General features: G+C 33.3%; 1 protein-coding gene across 1 annotated transcript in view; it reads right to left on the reverse strand.

The window, feature by feature from the left end:
• NF1 (neurofibromin 1) overlaps positions 1–23,181 on the reverse strand; it is a 253,568-nt gene that overhangs the window by 143,574 nt on the left and 86,813 nt on the right. Inside the window, exons 12-17 of the mRNA XM_054689838.1 lie at positions 20,965–21,096; positions 11,054–11,188; positions 7,863–7,976; positions 4,593–4,672; positions 2,860–2,983; positions 1,082–1,243 (exon numbers count right to left, since the gene is read on the reverse strand). Of these exons, the coding sequence (XP_054545813.1) occupies positions 1,082–1,243; positions 2,860–2,983; positions 4,593–4,672; positions 7,863–7,976; positions 11,054–11,188; positions 20,965–21,096 (747 nt within the window). The remainder of the gene's footprint in view (positions 1–1,081; positions 1,244–2,859; positions 2,984–4,592; positions 4,673–7,862; positions 7,977–11,053; positions 11,189–20,964; positions 21,097–23,181) is intronic.

Here is a 23,181-nt window from a genome sequence, read left to right on the forward strand (position 1 = left end):
CAAAGGATACAAAAATACTAATTCGAACACTGCCTATGTTTATTGCAGCACTATTTATAATAGCTAAGATATAGAAACAACCTAAATGCCCAAAAACATGGATCAAGACAATATGATATATACAGATACATACACAATTGATTACTATTCAGCAATCAAAAAAGGTAAACTCATGTCATTCACAGCAACATGGATGGAGCTAGAAGGGATTATGCTCAGTGAAATACCCCAGAAGGAAAAAGAAAAATATCAGGAATACAGGAAAATTGAACAAAGGATCCAAAAAAAGACAAAACTTGCAGGTAAACTATAGATTTGCGGTATACAGCAGGGGAGAGGTCAAAACAGGAGAGGGAAGAGCATAAGGTACTATGTTGACGCATAAGGTACTATGGTGACTTCACAGGTACAATGTGGTGATGGGATATTTATGGGGAATACACCTTAGGGGAGAAATCAAATACTTTATAAAAATGAACAACAATGTAAGAAAATAAGGGAATTTAATCAATAAAAAATTGTCTTAAAATAAAGCTTTAGTCTGGAAAAGAAACTCTTGTAATGATTTGATATTTTCACTTGTCCTATGATATATTTTTAAAAGGAACAACGCACACAAGCAAAAAAAAAATCATAGCAATCTGTAACATCAAGCAAAATGTTTTTTCTCTCAGTGAATTTATACATGTTTGTTGGTACAACTTTTAAACTGAAGAATATGAGTGGTCATGATGAGATAGAAGTTTATATTAATTAATGGTTATCAGGTATAGCTTATAAATGTCAAATGCTTGATCAAGGGCTATTTACTTGTGATCTCATTTAATTTTACCATTCTCCAATTCTGGGGCAGGAAGAATTATCATCTCCATTCTAAAACTGAGGAACTAACAGAGATGTTAGGAATTTCCCTTGGGTTCCACAGAGAACATTGACAGAACTAGTATGTAAGAAGTTCTTTACTGTGCTATATTATCTAGCTGAAACTACCAAAGTCCGTGAGAATAAAAGAAACACACACACATACACACAAATAGAGCACAGGTGATGACACAGAAAACTACAAAAGAAGCTTCATTACCATGGATAAGTTTCCTTTTCCCTTCCGGAGAGAAGTTCCAGGAGTACAAGTACGTAGTAACTCCTCATGATCCATGGACATATGACTGGTATTTCCACTTGAAGGAACATCACATCCTACCCCATACAGGAAAAGAAAATGACAGGAACTTCTGTCTGCCTGCTAGAAAGAAGTAACAAGTGAGCTCTACTGAAGCACTGATAGCTAAGAAAAATAAATGCTCAGTGTGACTTGCCTTCCCATTTGAGGCTATCCTGGAAAACCTCTTCTCCCAACTCCTAACCCTCAATCTTGAAAAACATTCACTAGAAACCAAGTAGTACAAATATTGTTTGCTCAATGTTTTTGAAATTCCTCAGTTTCCCACCCTTCAAGTCATCAAAAACAACAGGTTCAAGAAACATAAATTAAGACTAACATGAAAACAAGTAAAAGATCAACAATGTAAATCTACTGTATAAAAAATAGCATGTCCTGCTCAGTTAATTATAACCAACAAAGTTTATTTATTTATTTTTTGTCTCATCAGATCTTATCCTTGTGCCACATTAGGATAATTGGAAGCTGACCTTTTTGAGATTAAGTTCCTTTGGACCAATAATTAACACCAGTATATAGGCTAAGTACATGGTGCAAGAATAACTTTGCTGATCAGAGGACTACAGATTCATTATACTAAAGCCAAATTCTATTACATTAACACACTAAGATAAACCAGGTATGAATATACTCAATAAATCTATTTATCTTTATTCCATTTATAAGCAATGGAAATTTAACAGGTTGCATGACACCCTGAAAAGCATAAATTTTAAACATTTAAGATTTACTATAGCTATAACTCCAGAAATGACAAATTCATTAAATAGAGTATTCCTAAAACTATCCCATAAGTTTTTTTTTAATTGACTAATTACAGAAACTTTGTGTTAAAATAAATTTAAAGGGCCTCCCTGTGGCACAAGGGGTTATCTACAGCTACTGCAGCAGGAGTTCGATCCCCAGCCAGGGAGGTGACCCACATGGCACAGTAGACCTCTCCTGTCTTACCCGTTGCTCCCCTCACCAGTGTATTTTAGTAGATCTGCCTGCTCTGCTCCCCAATCTGTCTTTGGTGAATCCTCTCACCCCCGGTACCTCTGGCCTATACCCCAGTTCTTGTATATATAAATAAATAAATCTTCTAAAAAAGTAAACAAAAAGAATAAAATTAAAGCTCTTTCCTATCCCCTATAACTCCCTCACCAAACTTTAATAGTTAAGAATCAAAAATTTCATTCAACCCTAAGGAGGAAACTCCTGATATTTTCAAGAGGTGATATATTTATGAAAATAATATAAATAAACCTCTTCCCTTAAGCTTCTTGATAAATGTCATCCGCTGGACTAGTTTAGCCATGAAATTCAGTGTTATGCATGAACTTCAAGACAACATGCTCCTCAATCTACTTAGGATTATCAGCTCCTACTCCTTCCCCTCCCCAAAGTCCTACTTACTCAACTAGAATTTATCAGAACTATGGCTTTAAAGCCAGCTTTCAGAATTTTTTTTAAATGTTGATTGGTTAGTCATGTCCTCTGACTATACATTTACCTTGACAACCTTGTAGGAGGGAGAAATTCATAAGATCTAAATACTAATAAATACTTCCTTAATAAATACTAAATAATAAATAATAATAAATTCATAAGATCTAAATACTAATAAATACTTCCTTAACTTTATTCAATCACCATTCCAAATTTTTTCCCATTTCTAAAGATGTCATTTTGCTTACCTTATTTTTAAGAAGGAATTTATTCCTGCAGATCAAAATTTCCCGCAACCATTTGAGAATTTCTGTGCTACTAAGCATCTGATGGCTAGTTAGTTTCTTGCAGATGTAAAAAAGCATTTGTGAGCTGCAGTAACATAAAGCTCATTGTTACCAGCATCATCAATAAATAACCTAATATAGATATAATCAGTACATAAGAATAGTATTTTCTTATAAATGGACACAAGTTTAGAGAAACTTCCCTTCCAGGACTTGTTTCATAGAAATGATCATCAAAATATTAACTGTGTGATAATCAAAGGAAGTAAGTAAAAAATTATTTATTCTAAGCCCCTTCCCTTCTATACTTCTAACTGTTCCATCTATGCACCGCATTCTTGCAGAGGAGTCAAAATAAAATGAGAGACCATGTGCAAAGCAGTCTATAAACACAATGCTTTTAGAGCAGGGTCTACAAATAATTGCCTGCAGGCCAAATCCAGACCATCATTTGCTTTTGTAAATAAAGTTTTAGTGGAACACAGTCACATTCATTCATTTAAATATTGTGTATGGTTGCTTTCATGCTCTAACAGCAGAAATGAACCATGATCACAGACTACTTGGCCTACAAAGTCTAAAATAATTACTAACTGGCTCCTCCCCCTCCCCAAAGTCCTACTTACTCAACTAGAATTTATTAGAACTATAGCTTTAAAATCAGCTTTCAGAATTTTTTTTTAAATGTTGATTGCTGGTCCCTAATTCTAGAGCTGCACTGTCCAACAAGTAGCAACTGACCAGCCACAGAAGATGATTAAGCAATTGAAATGTGACTTGTCCAAATTGATATGTACTGTTAAGTATGAAACACATCAAATTTTAAAGACTATGTGGAAAAAGAAAAACATAGATACAAATAATACCTCATTAATAACTTGCATTCTAAACACATGTTGAAATAATATTCTAGATATACCATGTTAAAAAATATTAAAATTAGTTTTACCTGTTTATTTAACTTTTTAATGTAGCAACTAGAAACTTTTAATTGTATACAAGGTTCACATCACATTGCTATCAGAGTAGATCACTCTAGAGTCTATGATTTAACTTAGCAACAAGTGACTTAGTGCACCCACTTCTCTTATTAAGATAATGACAAAACTTGAGGCTTACATATTTACATTTTCCTCAGTGTGTTGCTTTTGTGTTCATTAAAAGGTAATTATTCATATAACCTAGGAAATAGATTATAAAATTCTGTATATATGTTTGCTTTCTAAGCAGTTATTCATTATTATGTCATTCACCAAAAACACTGGTATTATGGAAAATTTATGAAAGATCATAGTTTAAAAATCTGAACTATTAATGTTACATAATTTTAACATTCTATGCCTCTAACTAACAATCAATTAAAAACACAGTTGTAACTACATAGAAAATATGAAATAGAGAATCCTCCAAATAACAGTACTTCACGTTGGGTAATTAAATTTAGCATATTTTGAAAGTTGTATCTTCTAAAACTCAGTGACATTCTTTTAGTTAAAACAAGAAATAGTCTAATTAATAATCTCAAGTCAAATAAAATACAAACATCCAAACAATACAAATACAAATAAATTCCAAATAGTAAGTTACCCTCTGGAGGTATAGGTGAATGAAGTTTTACAACAAACTACTATAAAGTGAATATTTAAAGACAGAAGATAAATTTTTCAAATGAATTAAAAAATAAAAGTACATACCTAATTTCCCAAAATGTTTCAACAGGAGCATCAGGATTCCACAAATCAATGCTGTCTAACTGATGAAGAACTAGCAGAGCCTGATATTTAAGAGAGAAAACTTAACTCACTTCTGCACTGTTGGTGGGAGTGCAAACTGGTCCAACCACTATGGAGAGCTGTGTGGAGATTTCTGGACCTACTAAACATAGAGCTTCCATATGATCCAGCAATTCCACTCCTAGGTATTTACCCAAAGGACACAGAAACATCAATTCCAAAGAACACCTGCACCCCTATGTTTATAGCAGCACTGTTTACAATAGCTAAGCTTTGGAAACAACCCAAATGCCCAAAAATAGATGACTGGATCAAGAAGATGTGGTACATATATACCATGGAATATTACTCAGCATTCAAAAAAGATAAACACATGCAATTTGCAGCAACATGGATGGCGCTGGAAGGGATCATGCTCAGCGAAATAAGCCAAAAAGAAAAAGAAAAATACCGGATGGTCTCACTCATAGCAGGAATCTAGAAAACTTAAATAAGGGACCAGGAAAATGAATATAAGAAAGTGAAAATCAAAATCAACAAAAAACTATGAACCAGAGACACTTTTTGGGGGTGGGGGGCGGGAGGGGAAGGATTGGGGTCAGAATGGGGCGTTTGCAAATGTATGGGGGAATATAAAAATAAAATTTATTATTTTAAAAAAAAAAAAAGAAAACTTAACTCAAAAAATTTTAAATATTCCAATTGACCATAAAGTTAAAAATGTGTTTGGCTCACAGACCATTTATAGGAATTAAATAATTCATTAAAAACACACACACACACTGGGCCTCCCCTGGTGGCACAGGAGGTTAAGCACCGCGCTGCAAAGCTGTCCGCAGCCTCTGCAGTGCCAGTTCGATCCTGGTCGGCTGAGAATCGCACATGGTGGGGGGCAGACCTCTCCTGTCTCGCCCACTGCTTCCCTCAGCAGTGTATTTCAGTCAGTCTGCCTGTTCTGTTCCCCACTCTGTCTCTGGTGAATCCTCTCACCCTCCCACAAATCTGGCCTGTACCCCGGTTCTTGTATAAATAAATCTTAAGACACACACACACACACACACACACAAACTTATTACATAAGTTAAAACTATCAATGTATCTGGAGTAAAATTAGACTCTTCCTTCAAACTGATACTACCCTAACTCCACTTCCACAATGCTTCTCTACAAGTCCATTGTGGAGCTCTGCACATTCTCCTCAGAGTTTGGTTGGTATGCTTGGTAATTCCTTATCCCCCTTTAAAATTCTTTATTAAAATTCCAATAAAATGCTGTTTGGAAACACTTGTTCAGCTAAACACTAGTCAAACACTGGGAACAACACAAATGTCTGTCATCAAATGGGTGAATAAATTGTGGTATAACCAGCCATGAATGGAACACCATGCAGCAAAAATATGTAATGCATATTTTTAAAAAAGGAATAACCATTGACATATGCAACAACATCAATAAATGTGATAATTATGCAGTTAAAGACAATGAAAGGAGTGTGTATAATTCTAATTATACATATGCAAATTAATCTATAGTAACAAAAAGCAGATCATTGTACCCAGGGGTAGCTGGGGAACACACAGGGCAATAATGGAAGAGGGGGAACAAGGAGCACAAGCCGTTTTGCAGTAATGGACACATTCACCTATGTGGCAATTAACAGTATAATCACCTAGTATAATCATCAGTACAATATTTATCAACAAAAACAAAAAAGAAAGAACTAACACACGGACAAATCTCAAAAACTTGCTGAATGAAAGAAGTAAAACAGAAAGGACACATAAGTCTAAGATTCCATTCATACAAACTTCAAGAATTGACAAAACTAGAGTGACAGAAATCAGACCCATTGTTGCTAGAATAGGGAATGGGATCACTGACTACAAAATGATATAGGGGAACTTTGGGGGTGATCAGTTTTATCTGATTATGTAAAGTTTGACAACAAAAAAACAAATTTAGGGACTGCCTGGTGGCAGAGAGGTTAAAGTCTCAGCAGCTATCACCAGTCACTGTAGCCTGAGTTTGATCCCTGGCCAGAGAGCTAAACCACACGGCACAGCAGACCTCTCCTGTCCCACTGCTCCCCTCAGCAGTGTTTTCACCAGATCTGCCTGTTCTGCTCCTCTCTCTGTCTCCAATGACTCTCCTTACCCCCCATACTTCTGGCCTAGACCCCAGTAATTGTATGCATAAATAAATCTTTTAAAAAAAAAACAAATTTAAATAAACTAATATTGATCATATAATCAATATAATTTTTTGAAAAGTTAACTGCCTTCACACCCCTTAGAATGGCTATAATCAAAAAGGCATAGCTGGCAAGGATGCAGAGATATTGGAATTCATATATTATTGGTGGAACAGAAAAGAGTGATGTTACTACGAAAAAGTTTGGCAGTTCCTCAAAATGTTGAACAGGGTTGGTTATCATATAATTTAGCAATTCTGCTAAGAGACAGAGCCAGACCAAAACCTATACAAATATTCATAGCAGCATTGTTTATAATAGCCAAAAAGCAGAAATAATTCCAAATGTCCAGAACTGATGAACAGGTGAACAAAGTGTGGTATATCCATATAATGGAACGTTACTAGGCAATAAAAAAAAAAGTATCCATGCTATGATATGGAAAAATCTTTAAAACAGTAAGTTAAATGAAAGAAGACACAAAAGGTTATACATTATATGATCTACTTATATCAAATGTCCAGAACAAAAAAAATCTATAAAGAAGAAAAAATAGTGGTTGCCAGGGCTGGGGTGGACAGGGTCTGAGTAGTAACAGGGCGACAAAAACAGGGGTGACAAAAATGCTCTGGAATCAGATAGTGGCAATGTTTACACAATCTTGTAAATATACTAAAAACCACCAAATTAAATACTTTAGAATACCAAACTTTATGATATGTGAATTAGATCCCTATTTGAAAATAAATGTATTTAGAAAAATTTAAGTCAACTACAATTACAACATTTTGAGTTCTTTTATTAAGCATAAAAATTTACAAAAGTTGTTGCTACATATAATCTAAAGCCAAGTAAATTCCTTGTTTCTCTATGGAGTACAGGGAGACACAGCACAAACCTACCATTTCCAGAAATGACATGGCTCTCTGACATGTCATAATGACATCTGTCACTCATAGAAACCACACACCAAAGAAAGACCAAGAACATACAGAGTTTAAACCATTTTTTTAAGAGCCTAGAATTAAATGTCCCCTTACCTCCATTGCTTCCTGAGCAATCTCAGGCATGTGTGACTGAGGGACCAGTTGCACTAGTCCTGTAATTAGTTCTGCTGTACTGCCTTGGGTTTCAGGTCCTTGTTTTCTTGGATTCTGCAAGAAAAAAGCAAACTTCAATTAAAAAAATCATATGACAGGAGGTAGAAGGAAGCAGGAATGGAGAGTGACTGCTAATGGGTATAAAGTTTCTGGTAATGACTGTACAACCTTATAAATATACTAAAAGCCAGTGAACTGTACACTTTAATAAAATAGTGAATTTTATGGTACGTGAATTGTAGCTCAATAAAAAATTGTGAAATTATAAAATCAAAAGTTTTATTAAGGATCTTCTTAATCTGTATTTGCTTATTAATGTGAATAGTATTGAGTAAAAATACTAATTAAAAGTTAAATATTAGCTTCCAATTGAGAAATTATATCACTAATATGAGTGCTAAGTAGTTTATTTTTTCAGCAACACTACACTAGCTAAATAATATATCTCTCATTTGAAACTCATTGGTTTTATCTATAAATGATTGTGCCAAAGGAAAAGAACATACATATTGAATGAGAAAGATTGCATGATTATCCTGTGCAGCCTTTTTGTCCAGCCTTTTGTCCAGATTTGGGTCTACCCAAATCCACAAAGAGGACTAGAATCCACAAATCCAGATACCCATGTCAGTCTTTTTCAGTGTGAAAAAACAGTGTACTAAACAAAGCAAATTGTGGTTGATATAAATGTGAATGTTGACCTACTTAAAGAGACTAAAATGTTTCCTAAAACTTGTAAGCATCTATTTGCACTTCAAGAATAACTGGTTCAAGTGAGGCCCATATTTTATTGCTAACTATAGATTCTCTCCCATTATGATTAAGATAAGACCTCACACCAGTACATCTATAATTCAAAACTGTAAGCCTACTTTCTGACATTCATATTCTTTAATAACCCATTGATATTTACTGAACACCAAAGATACAACAAAAAAAAGAAAGAAGATATTTCCTACCCTCCTGGAGCAGATAGTCTGGTAAGAAAGACAAACATCAATAAAATAATCAGACCAACAAGTATATGATTGCAAATGAGATAAGTGTTACAAAATTACACGTTACTATGAGTGCATAACAGGGAAATGCGGCATATTTGGGGAGATTTCCTTAGAACAATGATACTAGCTCAGAAATAGCAGGAGTTACTATGTGGAAAGGAGAAGCAAACACATCATAAACTAAGCAAACGGGGTGAATATGAGGAAATATAGTAGGTAAAAAGGAGTAAAAAATAGGCCCTCATGACTGGAGTAGAGAAAACAAAGGAAATAAGAAATTAGAGGTGGTAGAAGTGGTAGGTAGAACTCAGACCGCATATGACCTTATAGGTGCTTGGAATCTGGCCTTAATCCCAAGAACAATTTCAACTAAAAGGTTTTTAAACTGGGCAGGGGAATGATCAGATTTGCTTTTTAAAGAAATCACCATAACTCTAGAGAAATGATTAGCTGATGTGATGGATTAGAATAGAAACAATAGAGATGAGAGACAGTAAGATTTCATTACTTTAAAAATACCATTGAGATAATGTCATAGTTATTCATACATTTATTTTATATAATGAAATTTATAATTTTATATAATGAGATTTATAATTTTTATATGCAAAATATATTTGAAATATTTACAATGAGCCTACTTTAACTTACTTATGGTAATGCTGAAGAAAAGTTGTTTAACCACTAGATGGCGGCAAAGAAAATAATTTCAATTTTGAATTACTTCAGCTCACTGTATTACATACTTGGAAAATATCAAGATTCACTTAAATTCTAGTTCTTTGAATAAATTATTTAACAAATGACTTTAGTGCATTCTTTGAACCTTAATAAGAATTAAGGTTAATTAACCTTAACTTAATTCTTTCATGACCTTAGTGCATTCTTTGAACCTTAATCATAATTATGCAAAAAGAGTGGTGCTAATTTATTACATGCACAATAACACCACAAATAACCCATAACAAAGGAAGATAAAGATTATTTCATTACTTTCACAGTCTCACTAATAGCTTTTATGATATGTCTCCACACCAAAGTGCTAAAATTTAACTCTATTAGACTACTAAATTTGGATGGGCTTTTCGAAGAGTTCAAAATATCAATCACAGGCGGCCTTTTAGGGTCAGTGATCCGTTGGAGAATGCCTTCATTTCATTCATTCATATTCATTCTTTCTTTCTTCAGAGAAAAGTATTCACATGTACGTTTCCTTAATTCAGGGGTTAACAGAACTCTTAAAACTATGGACATCAATTTGTGACCCCTATAGTAATTTGAAAAACAGGCAATCAAAACTGGAAAACCTTAACACTTAAAAAGCCTGCTAATAAAAAAAACAGTAAGAAATCCTTTCAGATGCTGCTTTCCAGAGAAACTCCACAGAAGGTAAACATGCTATTTTGTGAATTCACAATATTTAACTATTACACTTGGGACTATTACATTATTATATTAATATTACTAATGTTAACTATATTTTATTAATAGTAATAACAGCTATCATTTATTTAGTACTCATTATGTACTTATTTTACATTATTCCTAAAAGTAGGACATGTACTATCATAATCCTTTTTACTATTCCTCTGGGTTATCATAATAGCTCAGAGAAGAAAACTAAAGCATGGAGAAGTTAACTCACCCATATATTACATAGCCTATGCTTTTAATCACTTCATATAACTATCACTCATTTATTTCTAAGTTCCTAATTATTTTGTATACTAGAGTAGTGCTCTCAGGAATCTAATACCCTCCAAGGCTGCTAAAAACAGAGTTGTGACAGAACTGAGTGTTACCCACACCCACTTTCATTTCCTCTCCCCCCAGAGTATGTACTTATAAGCAAAGTTAGTGGTAAGAGAAGGCTAATGACAGGAAGAAAAAGGGAGACAAAAAAACTACATTGCTTGGTGGTAGCAACTGGAGATTAAAAAAAAAACACCATGTAGACGTCGTAGGAAACACTCTGATTTGCGGTTGCTTAGTTACCTCCACCACCCTATCCCAGGATTATGACTGAATATTATATAATTTGATATTTTATATAGACTTAGGATTTTAGTTAAACCCTATCTCGGAAGTTAGGATAATAATTTCACAATATTTAAAAAAAAAAATACTTACACAAAGCAAGAGCTTTGGATCCGCATGGATTAGTTTCACCATGGACAAAAGAAGATACTTATAGCTTCTAGTCTCTAGATCCGTAGGTTTCTCTTTAAATTTAAGGCTTGTTACTTTTTCTTTAAATGTAAGACTCTAAAAACAAAAACATGACATTATCTTATAAGAATCAGTATTAGATTCAGGAAATTATCCAACTCTAAAAAGTCTATTATCAAAAAGCTTTGAAAAACTAAACAGACATGTTCTATACTACCAAATGTGTGAGATTAGTAAAACCATTCACTAGTCAGTATATGGTTGTATTATTAAACTTAAAAAACAAGAGAAAATTATTTTATAAATATTTATATTTTTATATAATTTAATAAAATTTAAATGAAAATCTATTAAAATACTAAAAGTTTCAATATTTCAAATCTGACTAAGTAAAAATCAATTTTCAAAAATGTAAAAACACTAGGGATAGAAAATTTAGTCTACAAATATTAGCTCTCACAAATACATACACTGAGCAAACTCATTTAACAAACACTTATCTCACATTCATATATACAACTATTTCCTAGAACCTGGGGCAGGATCAACTGTAAGATGTATCTATATTTTATTTATCACATAGAATGAAAAATCACTGTCAACTATAAGATACCCATAGAAACAAGAGGGACTCCCAATTTCAAAGATGTTAAAAACTAAAAATAACTACTTCTTAGAATTGAAATATGCTATTTTAGCAAGCTGTGCTTTTAATAGGTAATTGTAGCTTTGCTTTTTTCCTTCAATGACATTCCATCTCTCTCAAATTACGGAATACATGTATTTTGTCTCAAGGACAATGATAAAATAGAGAAAGAATTCTTTGAGAAAGTTTAAATCAAGGAAAATGTAGGGATACTACCATGGATTCTGTGTACATATTATAATTATGAACATATTATAATTATGTGTACATATTATAATTATGAACATTATTCAAGAAAATCCACCAATTATATTTTATATCCAATACAACACCTTTCTCTCTTACTATAAAATTTCTCTTTTCCTTTTAAAAGGAAACAAAAGTATCTGGTTTTGACATGTATGCTTTTAGGTGAGCACATATACAAACATGTAGATAAAATATCCCACATCTGTGTGCCCATAATGTTAGTCAACAGGCTATCTTTCAAAGATAAAATAAAGACAAAAGTGTAGCTGTGTTATCTGTAACACAACTATTCTCAAAGTTTAAGTGTGAGAACTGCATTTGTTATTATGCCCAAGAACACTGAAAGTTCCTGACTCTCATGAGAGGAATAGCTACTTAATGTACAGTTTAATGCATAATATAGTCACTGCAGAAAATAGTAAATTTTACATAATGTTTGCTTTTATTATTTAAATGTAAATATCTTACCAAATGTATTTAATAAATACTGCTTTTACTGTTTGCACCCATTAGACTTTTTTCCCCATTATAAGCCAAGGTGACATCTTAGATCAAGGTGAAACTTTCACTGAACAAAATTTATTTCCTTAATGTAACTAAGTATAACTGCTCCTCCCTGATGCAGTCATTGCACAGAAACATGTATCAGATTACAATTAGTAGATATTAACAATTACTGCTTAACTAGTAATCACTTCCAAAAAGCATTAGTTTAATTATACCATCTCTTAATCTCAGGCAAAAAATGCAAATTTAATTCCAGTACGGCTACCTAAGAATGTAGACTTGAAAGATTTTACATATCTCACAAAAACTAACTCTAAATTGATTAAAGACTTATATATAAAACCCCTAAAACAGAGGAAAAAAGTTCTTTGACATGGATCTTGGCACTGATATTTCAGATATGACACCTAAAGCATAAGCAACAAAAATTAAAAAATAAACAAGTGGGGACTACATCAAACTAAAAACCAAAAATAAGCAATCAACAAAATGAAAAGTCAAACTACGGAATGGAAAAAAATTTGCAAGCCATGAATCTGATATGGTTCATATATCTCAATACTTAAAAAAAAAAAATGCGATTAAAAAATGCACAGATCTAAACAGACATTTTCCTAAAGAGCATATATGAATGGCCAAAAGGTACATGACAAGGCACTTAACATCACCAATCATCAGGGAAATGCAAATTAAAACCACAATGATAGCACCTCATGCCTATAAGAATGTCTAGCATTAAAAAAGAGACATGGAGTAACAATTGCTTCCAAGGAGATGGAGAATAGGAAACCTTGATGCACTGCTGATGGGGTTGTAAAATTAGGTACAACCACTATGGAAAACAGTATGGAGGTTCCTCAAAACATTACAAATAGAACTACCACATGATCCAGAAATTCTAATAATGGAAATACATCCAAAGGAAACAAATACACTTCACTGAAGAGATACCTGTATCCTCATGTTTATAGAAATATTATACCTAATATCTAAGACATGGATGAATGGAGAGAGTTGTGGGCTCTGTGTATTAGTATAAAAGGGAATATATATAATAGTATACATATATTTACATATATATGGAATATTATCTGGTCATAAATAAAGGAAATTCTTCCATATACATTTGCAATATTGTGGATAGACCTTGAAGGCATTATGCTAAGTGAAATGAGTCAGACAAAGACTTTGTTATCTTTATGTGGAATTTAAAGTAAACAAAAAACAAACTGAGAAGATCAGATTTGTGGTTACCAGAGATAAGGGATGGTGGGTGGAAGACTGGATGAAAGTGGTATAAAGGTACAAACTTCCAGTTATAAGATAAAGTATGAACCATCGCTAACACCCTATATGATCTATCTAAAGAGAGTAAATCCCGAAAGTTCTCATCACATGGAAAAAAACTTTTTTTGTATCTATATAAGATGATGGGTGCTAACAAAATTTATTTTGTTAACATTTCACAATATATACAAATCAAGTCATTAGACTGTACACTTAAACATACGGTGCTGTATATATCTCAGTAACACCTGGGAGAGGGGAGGAAGTAAGAGTGGGAGATGACCTTTTAAATTGCAGATATTGGTAGAAATCCAAGCTGGTATGCAGTGGGACCCAAGAAAAAAATTTATGAATCAAAGCATTCAAGAAGTCTATTATGGGCCAAAACTGCCTGCTAATTAAGACCATGACTGAATTATAAGGCAGGTAAAAGTATTTGCTGAGTCAGGATCTCTTCTAAGAAACAAATTTTGCAGAAATTTTAAGAAACAAAATGTGTATAGAAATACATTTTGTGAAAAAAAAATCATACATCTAGCATTAACAGTAAATGATTAGTGCTAAGACAAATATTTCAAGTCTTAAAAACACTATAAAAGTACAAAATGGAGAAGCTATGACTCAATGTTCACATGAAAAGGTGAGATTTAAATAACTGAAAACTCAATCTAAGATAATAATGTGGTCTTAAACTGTATTAATGGAAAGTTGATATATACACACAGCAGGCTAAAAGCTTTCATCAATTATTATATCACATATGGAACACTATACTCAGATTTTAATGTGTCATTTTAATTGGGGGGAGGGATGTTAGATTGAATTATTTCCAGAAGATAAACACACCAGATGCAGCAGGGTTTTGAAAGTAGGTCAAGTAAGAAATTCATTCATTCATTCAACAAACATGTACAAAATGCCTAATATATGCAAGATATAGTTCTGGGCCAAGAGACTAGTACTCAACAAGCCTGACAAAGCCCCCACTTTCATCAGGCTAACACACTAGTCAGGGAAGACAGACACTTGACTGAATGTTCACTAGTCACTAAACATGTAACTAGGTTAATTCATTTAACATTATTTGTGTCTCAATTTCCTTAACTATAAAAAACAGACTAACAAAACATAAACTGTAAGTTTGCTAATTGATACAAAAATCAAAGGAACCTTTAGGAGTTCAGGATAAATTTATTCAACTATCTGCTGTGCCATCTTACGACCATTTGTGGGTTATATAAAGTCAGAAATTACATGCTAAGTAAGTGTTGTATAAAAATAAACTTTTAGATTATTAAGACCAATTAATGGTTGCTAAGGAGGGGTTGGTTGCAGGGGTTGGTGAACTGGAATGGAAGTGGGGGGAAGCCTAAGGGGGTAAACTGAAAAGGGGGAATGAATTCAGACCTTTGACAATGACAATGTAGTATAAGATACATGCTGATTCTCAACAATGAACACCTGAAATTTACATAATTTAATAATGCAGTGTTATGTGAATAAAAGAATAAATAAAAGGAAGAAGTGTTATATAGAGCTCCAGGAAAAGAGAGGATCACTGATGGCTGGGAGTGATAGGGATATGAGTTTCCCTCAGTTGAAGAAAAATTTCAAAACAGTTCTTTCCAACAAGAGATGTATCTTTCTCCAAAATATAAAGTGGTTATAAAGTGCAGAAACACAGATATTATTTTACCTTTTTGCAGAAAGAACTTTCTGCTACTTCTACAACAAGATACAGGCTCAAGTATATCAGAGCCACAAATCATCTAAGGCAATGTAAGGATCACCCATGGAACATTTTTGGTTTTCATGACTAGGAATGTGGTACTACTAGCATCTAGCAGATAAAAGGCTTTCCACAGCATTCCACAATGCACAGGGTAGCCCCCTACAAGAATGAGTTAACCAGTCCAAAAATGTCAGTTATGCCAGGGTGAGAAACACTCATGTATTATCTCTTCACTATTTATTATGTATATTCACCATGTTTCCAGACTTCACGGTGAATCTCTGTGAGGTGACTGGTTAGCACAACTGCTTCCCTGGCATTTACCATGCTTCAGTAAATGGGAATACAACAATTCCATATTTATTGTCTGACTGTTCACTCACCAGAATAACTTTCCTGTTCTGAAAAAGTATTTCATGTTAATTTTCTAATTATTTTCCCTAGTAAGAACATCAGCTAGAAAGCTGTCCTTTAGCTCATGTATACACATAAAATATGGTGTGTGTATATATATATATTATATATACATAATATATAAATACATGGATATAAACATCTTAAGAATGATTTTTAAAATCAAATGCTTATTGAGAATTTCAGAGATTAGAAATAAAAGCTAAACTCATAACAAAGTGTCTTCTTGGACCAAAAGAACTCTAAATATCATTTTTTTTTATAATACTTCATTGAGATATCATTCACCTACCATATAATTCATCCATTTGAAGTGTACAATTCAGTAATTTTTCATACATTCATAGAGTTGTGCAGCCATCACTTTCTCTAATTTTAGAATATTTTCGTGAACCTAAAAATAAACCCCATGTGCATTTGCAATCATTTCCCTACCCTCCCACACTACCTTCCTAGCCATCAGCAACCACTAATCTACTTTCTAAATCTACAGATCTGCTTATTTGGACATTTCATATAAATGGAAATGTTCTTTGGTGCCTGGCTTCCTTCACTTAGCATCATGTTCTCAAGGTTCATCCACATTATAGCATGTATCAGATGCTTCTTTCCTTTTAGTTGCTGAATAATATTTCATTGTACAGATGTACTACAATTTAGTACAGTGAATATACTACATTCACTAATGGACATTTGGGTTATTTCTACAATTTGTCTATTATGAATGGTGTGAATATTTGTGTCCAAGTTTTTGTACAGACACATGTTTTAATTTCTCCTATGGATATACTTAAGGAGTGGAACTGGGTTTATACCTAGAGCCTGAGTCAAATAGTGCAGGTTTAATCTTTTGAGGAACTAACAAAGAGGCTGTAATACTTTTCATTCCCACCAACAGTGTATGAGGATTCCTATTTCTCTAAACATTCATCACCCTTGCTGTTTACTGCAGTCATTCAAGTAGGTATGAAACAGAATTCTGTTATGATTTTAATGTATTTCCCTGTGCTTATGAAGGTCATCCTTGCATGTGTTTATTAGTCACTCGTATATTTTTTGGGAGAAATTTCTATTTAAAAGGTTTCCCATTTTTAAATTAGGTTCTTTTTATTGAGATGTAGGAGAGAAAATAAAAGAATTTTCCATTTATGTAGCCATTTATCTTTCATATAATCTACAGTCTACAAATATTTATTTACTTATGTATTAAATATTTATTTTGTGAAAGAACTGGGTATAGACCAGAAGTGTGGGGGTGAGATAATTCACCAGAAACAGAGTGGAGAGTAGAACAGGCAGATCCACTAAAAGACACCGCTAAGGCGAACAGCGGGTGAGACAGGAGAAGTCTGCAACGCCACGTGGGTTAGCCCCCTGGCCAGGGATGGAACTCAGGCCATAGTAGTGACTGCATTGAGACTTAACCCCCAGGCCACCAGGAAGGCCCCTACAAATATTTATTACTATTTTTAAAGATTTTATATATTTATTTTTGTGAAGAATGGAAGTGTAGGCCAGAGGTGCAGGGGGTGAGAGGATTCACCAGAGACAGAGTGGGGAGCAGGGCAGATTCATTGAAATACACTGCGGAGGGAAGCAGTGGGGGAGACAGGAGAGGTCTGCTGCACCATATGTGAGCTATCTCCCTGGCTGGGGATTGAACTCAAGTTGCTGCAGTCGGCCATCACGGTGATAGTGCTGAGACTTAACCCTTAGGCCACCAGGGAGGCTTCACCATACCTATACTTACTGGTAAGATAAATTAGATCATTTGCAAGGCTCAAGAAATTTAAACATGACTCATTTACTCACATGAGGTTAAATATATAGTTTGGAGTAGAAGACAGAAGAACATTGTTAAATGGAGGCTCCAATCACTTTGTTTAAATCGTTAAAATAAATTTTAAAAATACGAGGAAATTTCTGGATCAGAAACCCCTACTACAAGGTCTTACGGAGTGTTTTGCAGTCTCTAATCACATATCTATCTGTAAGGGTGAGGGAACTAATTACAGCTCCACCAAGTGATGAGAGAATATATTTGGACAAAGGACGCTTGTCTCATTCAAGAACAAATCTCAAACTGTTCAGAGAACAGCCATGCCAAATCAGTCCATTGCTCTTGACAGAAAACTTCTCTGTTGGCACCCCTTCTAAAATGTCCTTTGCCAATGACTAACATTTGGGATTTACTTTTCCATTTTTCCCTTTAAATTAGTCTGTGCCTTCTCTATAGTCAACACCGCTCCCCTTTATAAAGTGTTTTTTGGAAACATAATCTTCCCATCTTCCTTTTCTATTAGGGCTATTCTTACAAGCCCAAATGATCAACTGTGATATTTATTTTCAGTTTTCTTTAATCTTCTTTTTACTGAGATCCTTAGCAAGCTCAAACACAACCCACTCCTCGTTTAATGAAATGGGTTATTATATATTACATATCAATTTAACAGATACTTATTAAACTTCTAACATGCTACAAAGTCAAAAGACACTCACCTGATTAAATATTTTTAAGGAAAAAAAAATTTAGCCAAAGAAGATTTCTAGCAATAACAGCTACCAAGTATCAAGTGCTCTCTATGTTTAAAGCTTTTATGCTAAGCATTTTAATCCTCAATATAACCTTTCGGTAAGAGGCACTATTATTGCCATTTTACAGATGACTTAAAGAAGTCAATTTCTGATGATTACAGCTATCAAGCAATAATGTTAACATTCAAACTTAGTCTGACATCACAGTTCTCACTCATAACACCTGCAGTACTTCAACAGGGAACTGGTTAATGGGAGGATAAGGAAAGATAATTTCTAAAATTAATGTGACAGGAAGAGAGCTCTTTCATTAGACAATTGCTTTTTAGATATGTCAACAAAAGCACAAGCAAAAGGAGGAATAAAGTGATCTTCTTCAAAATGAAAAACTTTTGTGCTTCAAAGAATACTATTTAAAAAGTGAAAAGACAACCCACAGAATGGGAGAAAATATTTATAAACCTGAAAAGGGACTTATAGAGAGTATATAAAGAACTAGGTATGACTTTTATGAAATAATGATCAGTAGTATGAGTTCCTAAAAGTAGTTAACAAGTAGAACTAAGAAACAAAATAATTTAATGTAAAACATTTTCAGACTACCAATCAAATTTGTTCAAAAGAGTAATTTAGTATCATTTTCTTAGAGTCCTCATGCACAGAAAATAAACTGCAAAGAGTTGATGAACTGGACTGAAGTTAAACAGAACTGAAAATGAACTTCTCCACCATATTCTACTAGCAGAGACCATTAATTTTCTTTTTTTTCTAAAGATTTATTTATTTATTTATACAAGCACTGGGTACAGACAGAAGCGTGGGAGGGTGAGAGAATTCACCAGAGCCAGAGGAGGGAACAGAACAGGCAGACCGACGAAGTATACTGCTGAGGGGAGCAGCGGGTGCTGCAGGAGAGGTCTGCGTACCATGTGGGACCCTTGCTGGTGGCCGGCCGGGGATCAAACCGGTGCTGCAGAGGCTGCGGGCAGCTTCGCAGCCCAGCACTCAACCACTGCATCACCAGGGAGGCCCGTGACCATTAATTTTCTACCATAAGAGGTAGAAAACTTAAAAAAAAAAAGTCAAAGTTTTAATTTCCCACATAACATCCAGGATGAGTGATTCTGTAAACAAATTTTAAACAATTTTTACTCCAAGTCAATCTCTGAAAAAAATTAATGATATCTAGCTAAATAACATTTAAGTAGCTATTATTTATGTTTACCACCAATCAGCTTAGACTGAAATTTCTAATTCTTAAAAAAATTAAGTACCTGGCATTAAAAATGTCAACTGAAAAATAACTTTGCATTTCATTTATTGAAATATTATTGCCATGCTCTTTTGGCTATAATTGTTAAGGTTAAATAATCCTAAAATATATAGCATAGCAAACTCCTCTATTTGAACAACAAAGATAAACAATCCTCAGAAAGAATTACCAATGACTACATAAGAGTGACTGTATAAAACTGTGTAAAAACCAAAATATGTTGACTAACAGAACTTGGAAAAAGAGAAGCATGCCAAGGAGGAAGCTGTTTAAATTATAATTGTGAAATGGCTAATTTATTAGATAAAACCAAGAGGTAAAAACATGCTACATTTTCATTTGAAATGACATGATGTGACTATAATGGTAACTATACACAGAAAAGTCAAAGAAATCAAGGACTTTTCTGAGGTAGTTACTTTTCTGGGTCATACTTACAGCCACAGAAGCCCACTGCCATGCAAAACAGTGACTGGTTGGCATCTGATCATGTGAGCGACAGCAGCGAATAAGAATAGAAAATAAGAAGCAGAAGACAAAGCACCACCAATCAATGTCAAGAGTTGCCATGTATAATATCCCTGCTATACACAAATACCAAGAAATAACTTCTACAATCCTATAATTGTCTATTTAAACTGGTTCCATATAAGTTGCTAAATTCTGTATTGAGTAGTAATCTGTTAGAATGCCTAATTTTAAAAATCTGTTTTTATTAAGCTTACACACAAACTTCAATATCAATGTACCTATCATTTTTAAACACTCAAAGCACATTTGCTGAAATATGAAATATTTTTATTTTAAATACAAATTTAAGATTTTATTTCTAAGTTTCTATGTGCAATATTCAACATCCAATGGACAAAACTGCATTTGTGGGAACATTCATTCTAATCCAGGAGTCCACTTCCTTACACATCCCCAAAAGATGAGAAGCTAATCAAAATATTTTGATTCATAAGCAAAAGTTAAAAAAAAAAAAAAAGAACATTAAGGTATAATGGCATTTTGTGAGAAAATTTCTCTAAATAAGCTCAACTCGCTGAAATAGTGGAAAACAAACATCATTAACTAGTAATGCAACAATATTGCAGTATAGAACATACCACAATATTTATAGAAAAGGAAGGACTCATTTGATTTTCTAACATCATCAAAAACAGCAGGAATGAAGTAAAGATACTGAAAATGCGAAGGTGGGATTAAATGTTCATGATTAAACTTACCGGTGCCATTCGTATTGCTGGGTGTGCACCACAACCTTGCACTGCTTTATGAAGGGTTTCACCGAACATATTTCGAAGTTCAACTGAATGACAATATACAGCATCAATCTTAGGCCACCAATCCAATGCAGACTGGAGAAAAACAGAGACCATAAGAAAGGGAAATTTGTGTCAGTTATATGCTGTTTCACTGTAGTTTTATGTTTTACCTTTTTGTGAGAAACTGTCCAAGACCATGCAAACACACACTATGATTTCCAAAGCTGTCAAATAATGCCAAATATCAAACACTAAACCATATATCTACTTTAAAATATAATAATGAGCATGAGACAAATCGCCCACTTCATGAGCATGATCAAATGAGACTGTCTTCTTACTGACAAACTAGTGAATCTGAAAAACATAGCCTTTAGAGAGCTAACTCTACAGCTAATCTTTTAAGTTTAATGTTGTATACATCTCAGAAACATATGCATATACAGTATATATTTTCCAAAATAAGAATGCTATTATCAAAGCTTTAAGAGATTAGTGGTTCAACACAATGTTGAAGGAATATGTGGCAAATCATTACTTACATGCCTACATACAGCAATAATTACAACATGAAATTAGTAGATGAGATAAAGCTATTACTAAACCTATAACCTTAAACTGATATACAATGATGGCACAATACATGGAAGACTAATGATCATCATGAAGACAAACTCAAACTAGCTAAATATTTTAAAAGGTAATTTTATGTAATTATTTTTCTATTCTACTTTAACATTGATTGTAGTTTTTAATTCCTATTTTATTTGAAAGTGTATCTTTAAGCATTACTTTCAAGTGTTTTACCATACTATAAAAAATGACAATTATGGAAATAGCAAACTATAAAATTTTTCTATCAGTTAATACATAACTGGATGGATTTTCATTACATATGGAGAGTATGCTTGGAATGGGGTGACAAAGTGCAGGCTTCCAACTTAAAATATTCCTGCTATAAAGAAATATTTGAAAGAATGACAATAAATTGATATCATGAATAAGGGGAATTTAATAGTTTTACATCCTACCCCAGGTTCCTTCTTATTCAAAACAGTCAAATTCTCAACAATTTCTTCACCCATAATTTTACAATATTTTGAGTGACATAATACCTTAATATAAAACCAATTCATGATACAGAGTTTGAATACTAAACTCCATTTAGGAAGGAACTCCAAAGCTGGGGGAAGAAGTACCTTTTTCAGGGATAGCTTCTCCCCCAACTCTTAACTTTATTTAAGCTAATTCCTAACAAATGATTATATAGAAAATTTCTTAAACTTTGGTCAATTTGATCATCTGTCTATCCAAAGCAATTACTACAGCCTGACTTTCATGTATTTACTAATTTGTATTAATTAGTTTAAAGTAATAAAGACTGAATAATACAAAGTGCACTGAGATAAGGGTTCTCCTCTACTGACCCCATATCTTGTCAGAAACTGATTAACTAAAGAATATTCATCCCATATAACATCTAAATTATTACATCATTTGATAGTTACTGAAATTGTATGGTGGTACCAAGTGCACCCTATAAACCATTGATTTTCACTTTATTTTCTTAATTGCCATTTTTCATCATATTTACATTCATTCATTTTAAACTAAAAGTTAAAGACACTCTTAAATAGGCACTAAAAATGAGACATGAAGTTGGTTAAAATTCCACTATTTTCAGCAATTACAAAATGTGTCCTTTCTAAAATAATCAATTGAAGCAGGCATTCTTTTTTTTCCTTGACAATACTAAGTTTACTGCCAAAGAAATGGCAATACTTTTACCAAATGAGCAAACTAAGTGGCAATTCTTCAAGATTACTTAAGTAAATTTTCAAATGCCTCATCTCATTCTCACTATGTGAACTATCTATAAGTAAACTTCAACTAAACCACCATTAGGAAAATACAGAATAGGAAGCACCATATCAGTATATTCCATTGATGACTAAGATATTTGGTTCATATTATTTGTTATTTTTTTAAATTTTACAATTCTAGCAATGTATCTAATTTAAAGGAAGCCTATAAAGATTACATACATAACATATATCTTATAACTCTAATTCATCTCTTACGGCATGCCACAATAAAAAAGGTGCCAGTGCTACCAGTACCATTTTGGAAATAGATAAAAGTTTACATTATAATAAAACTCAAATAGTTAATAGACTT

The sequence above is a fragment of the Talpa occidentalis genome, unplaced genomic scaffold (genome assembly GCF_014898055.3).
Source record: "Talpa occidentalis isolate TD23 unplaced genomic scaffold, MPIMG_talOcc4v2.1 talOcc4.7, whole genome shotgun sequence".
NCBI classification, from domain to species: Eukaryota; Metazoa; Chordata; class Mammalia; order Eulipotyphla; family Talpidae; genus Talpa; species Talpa occidentalis.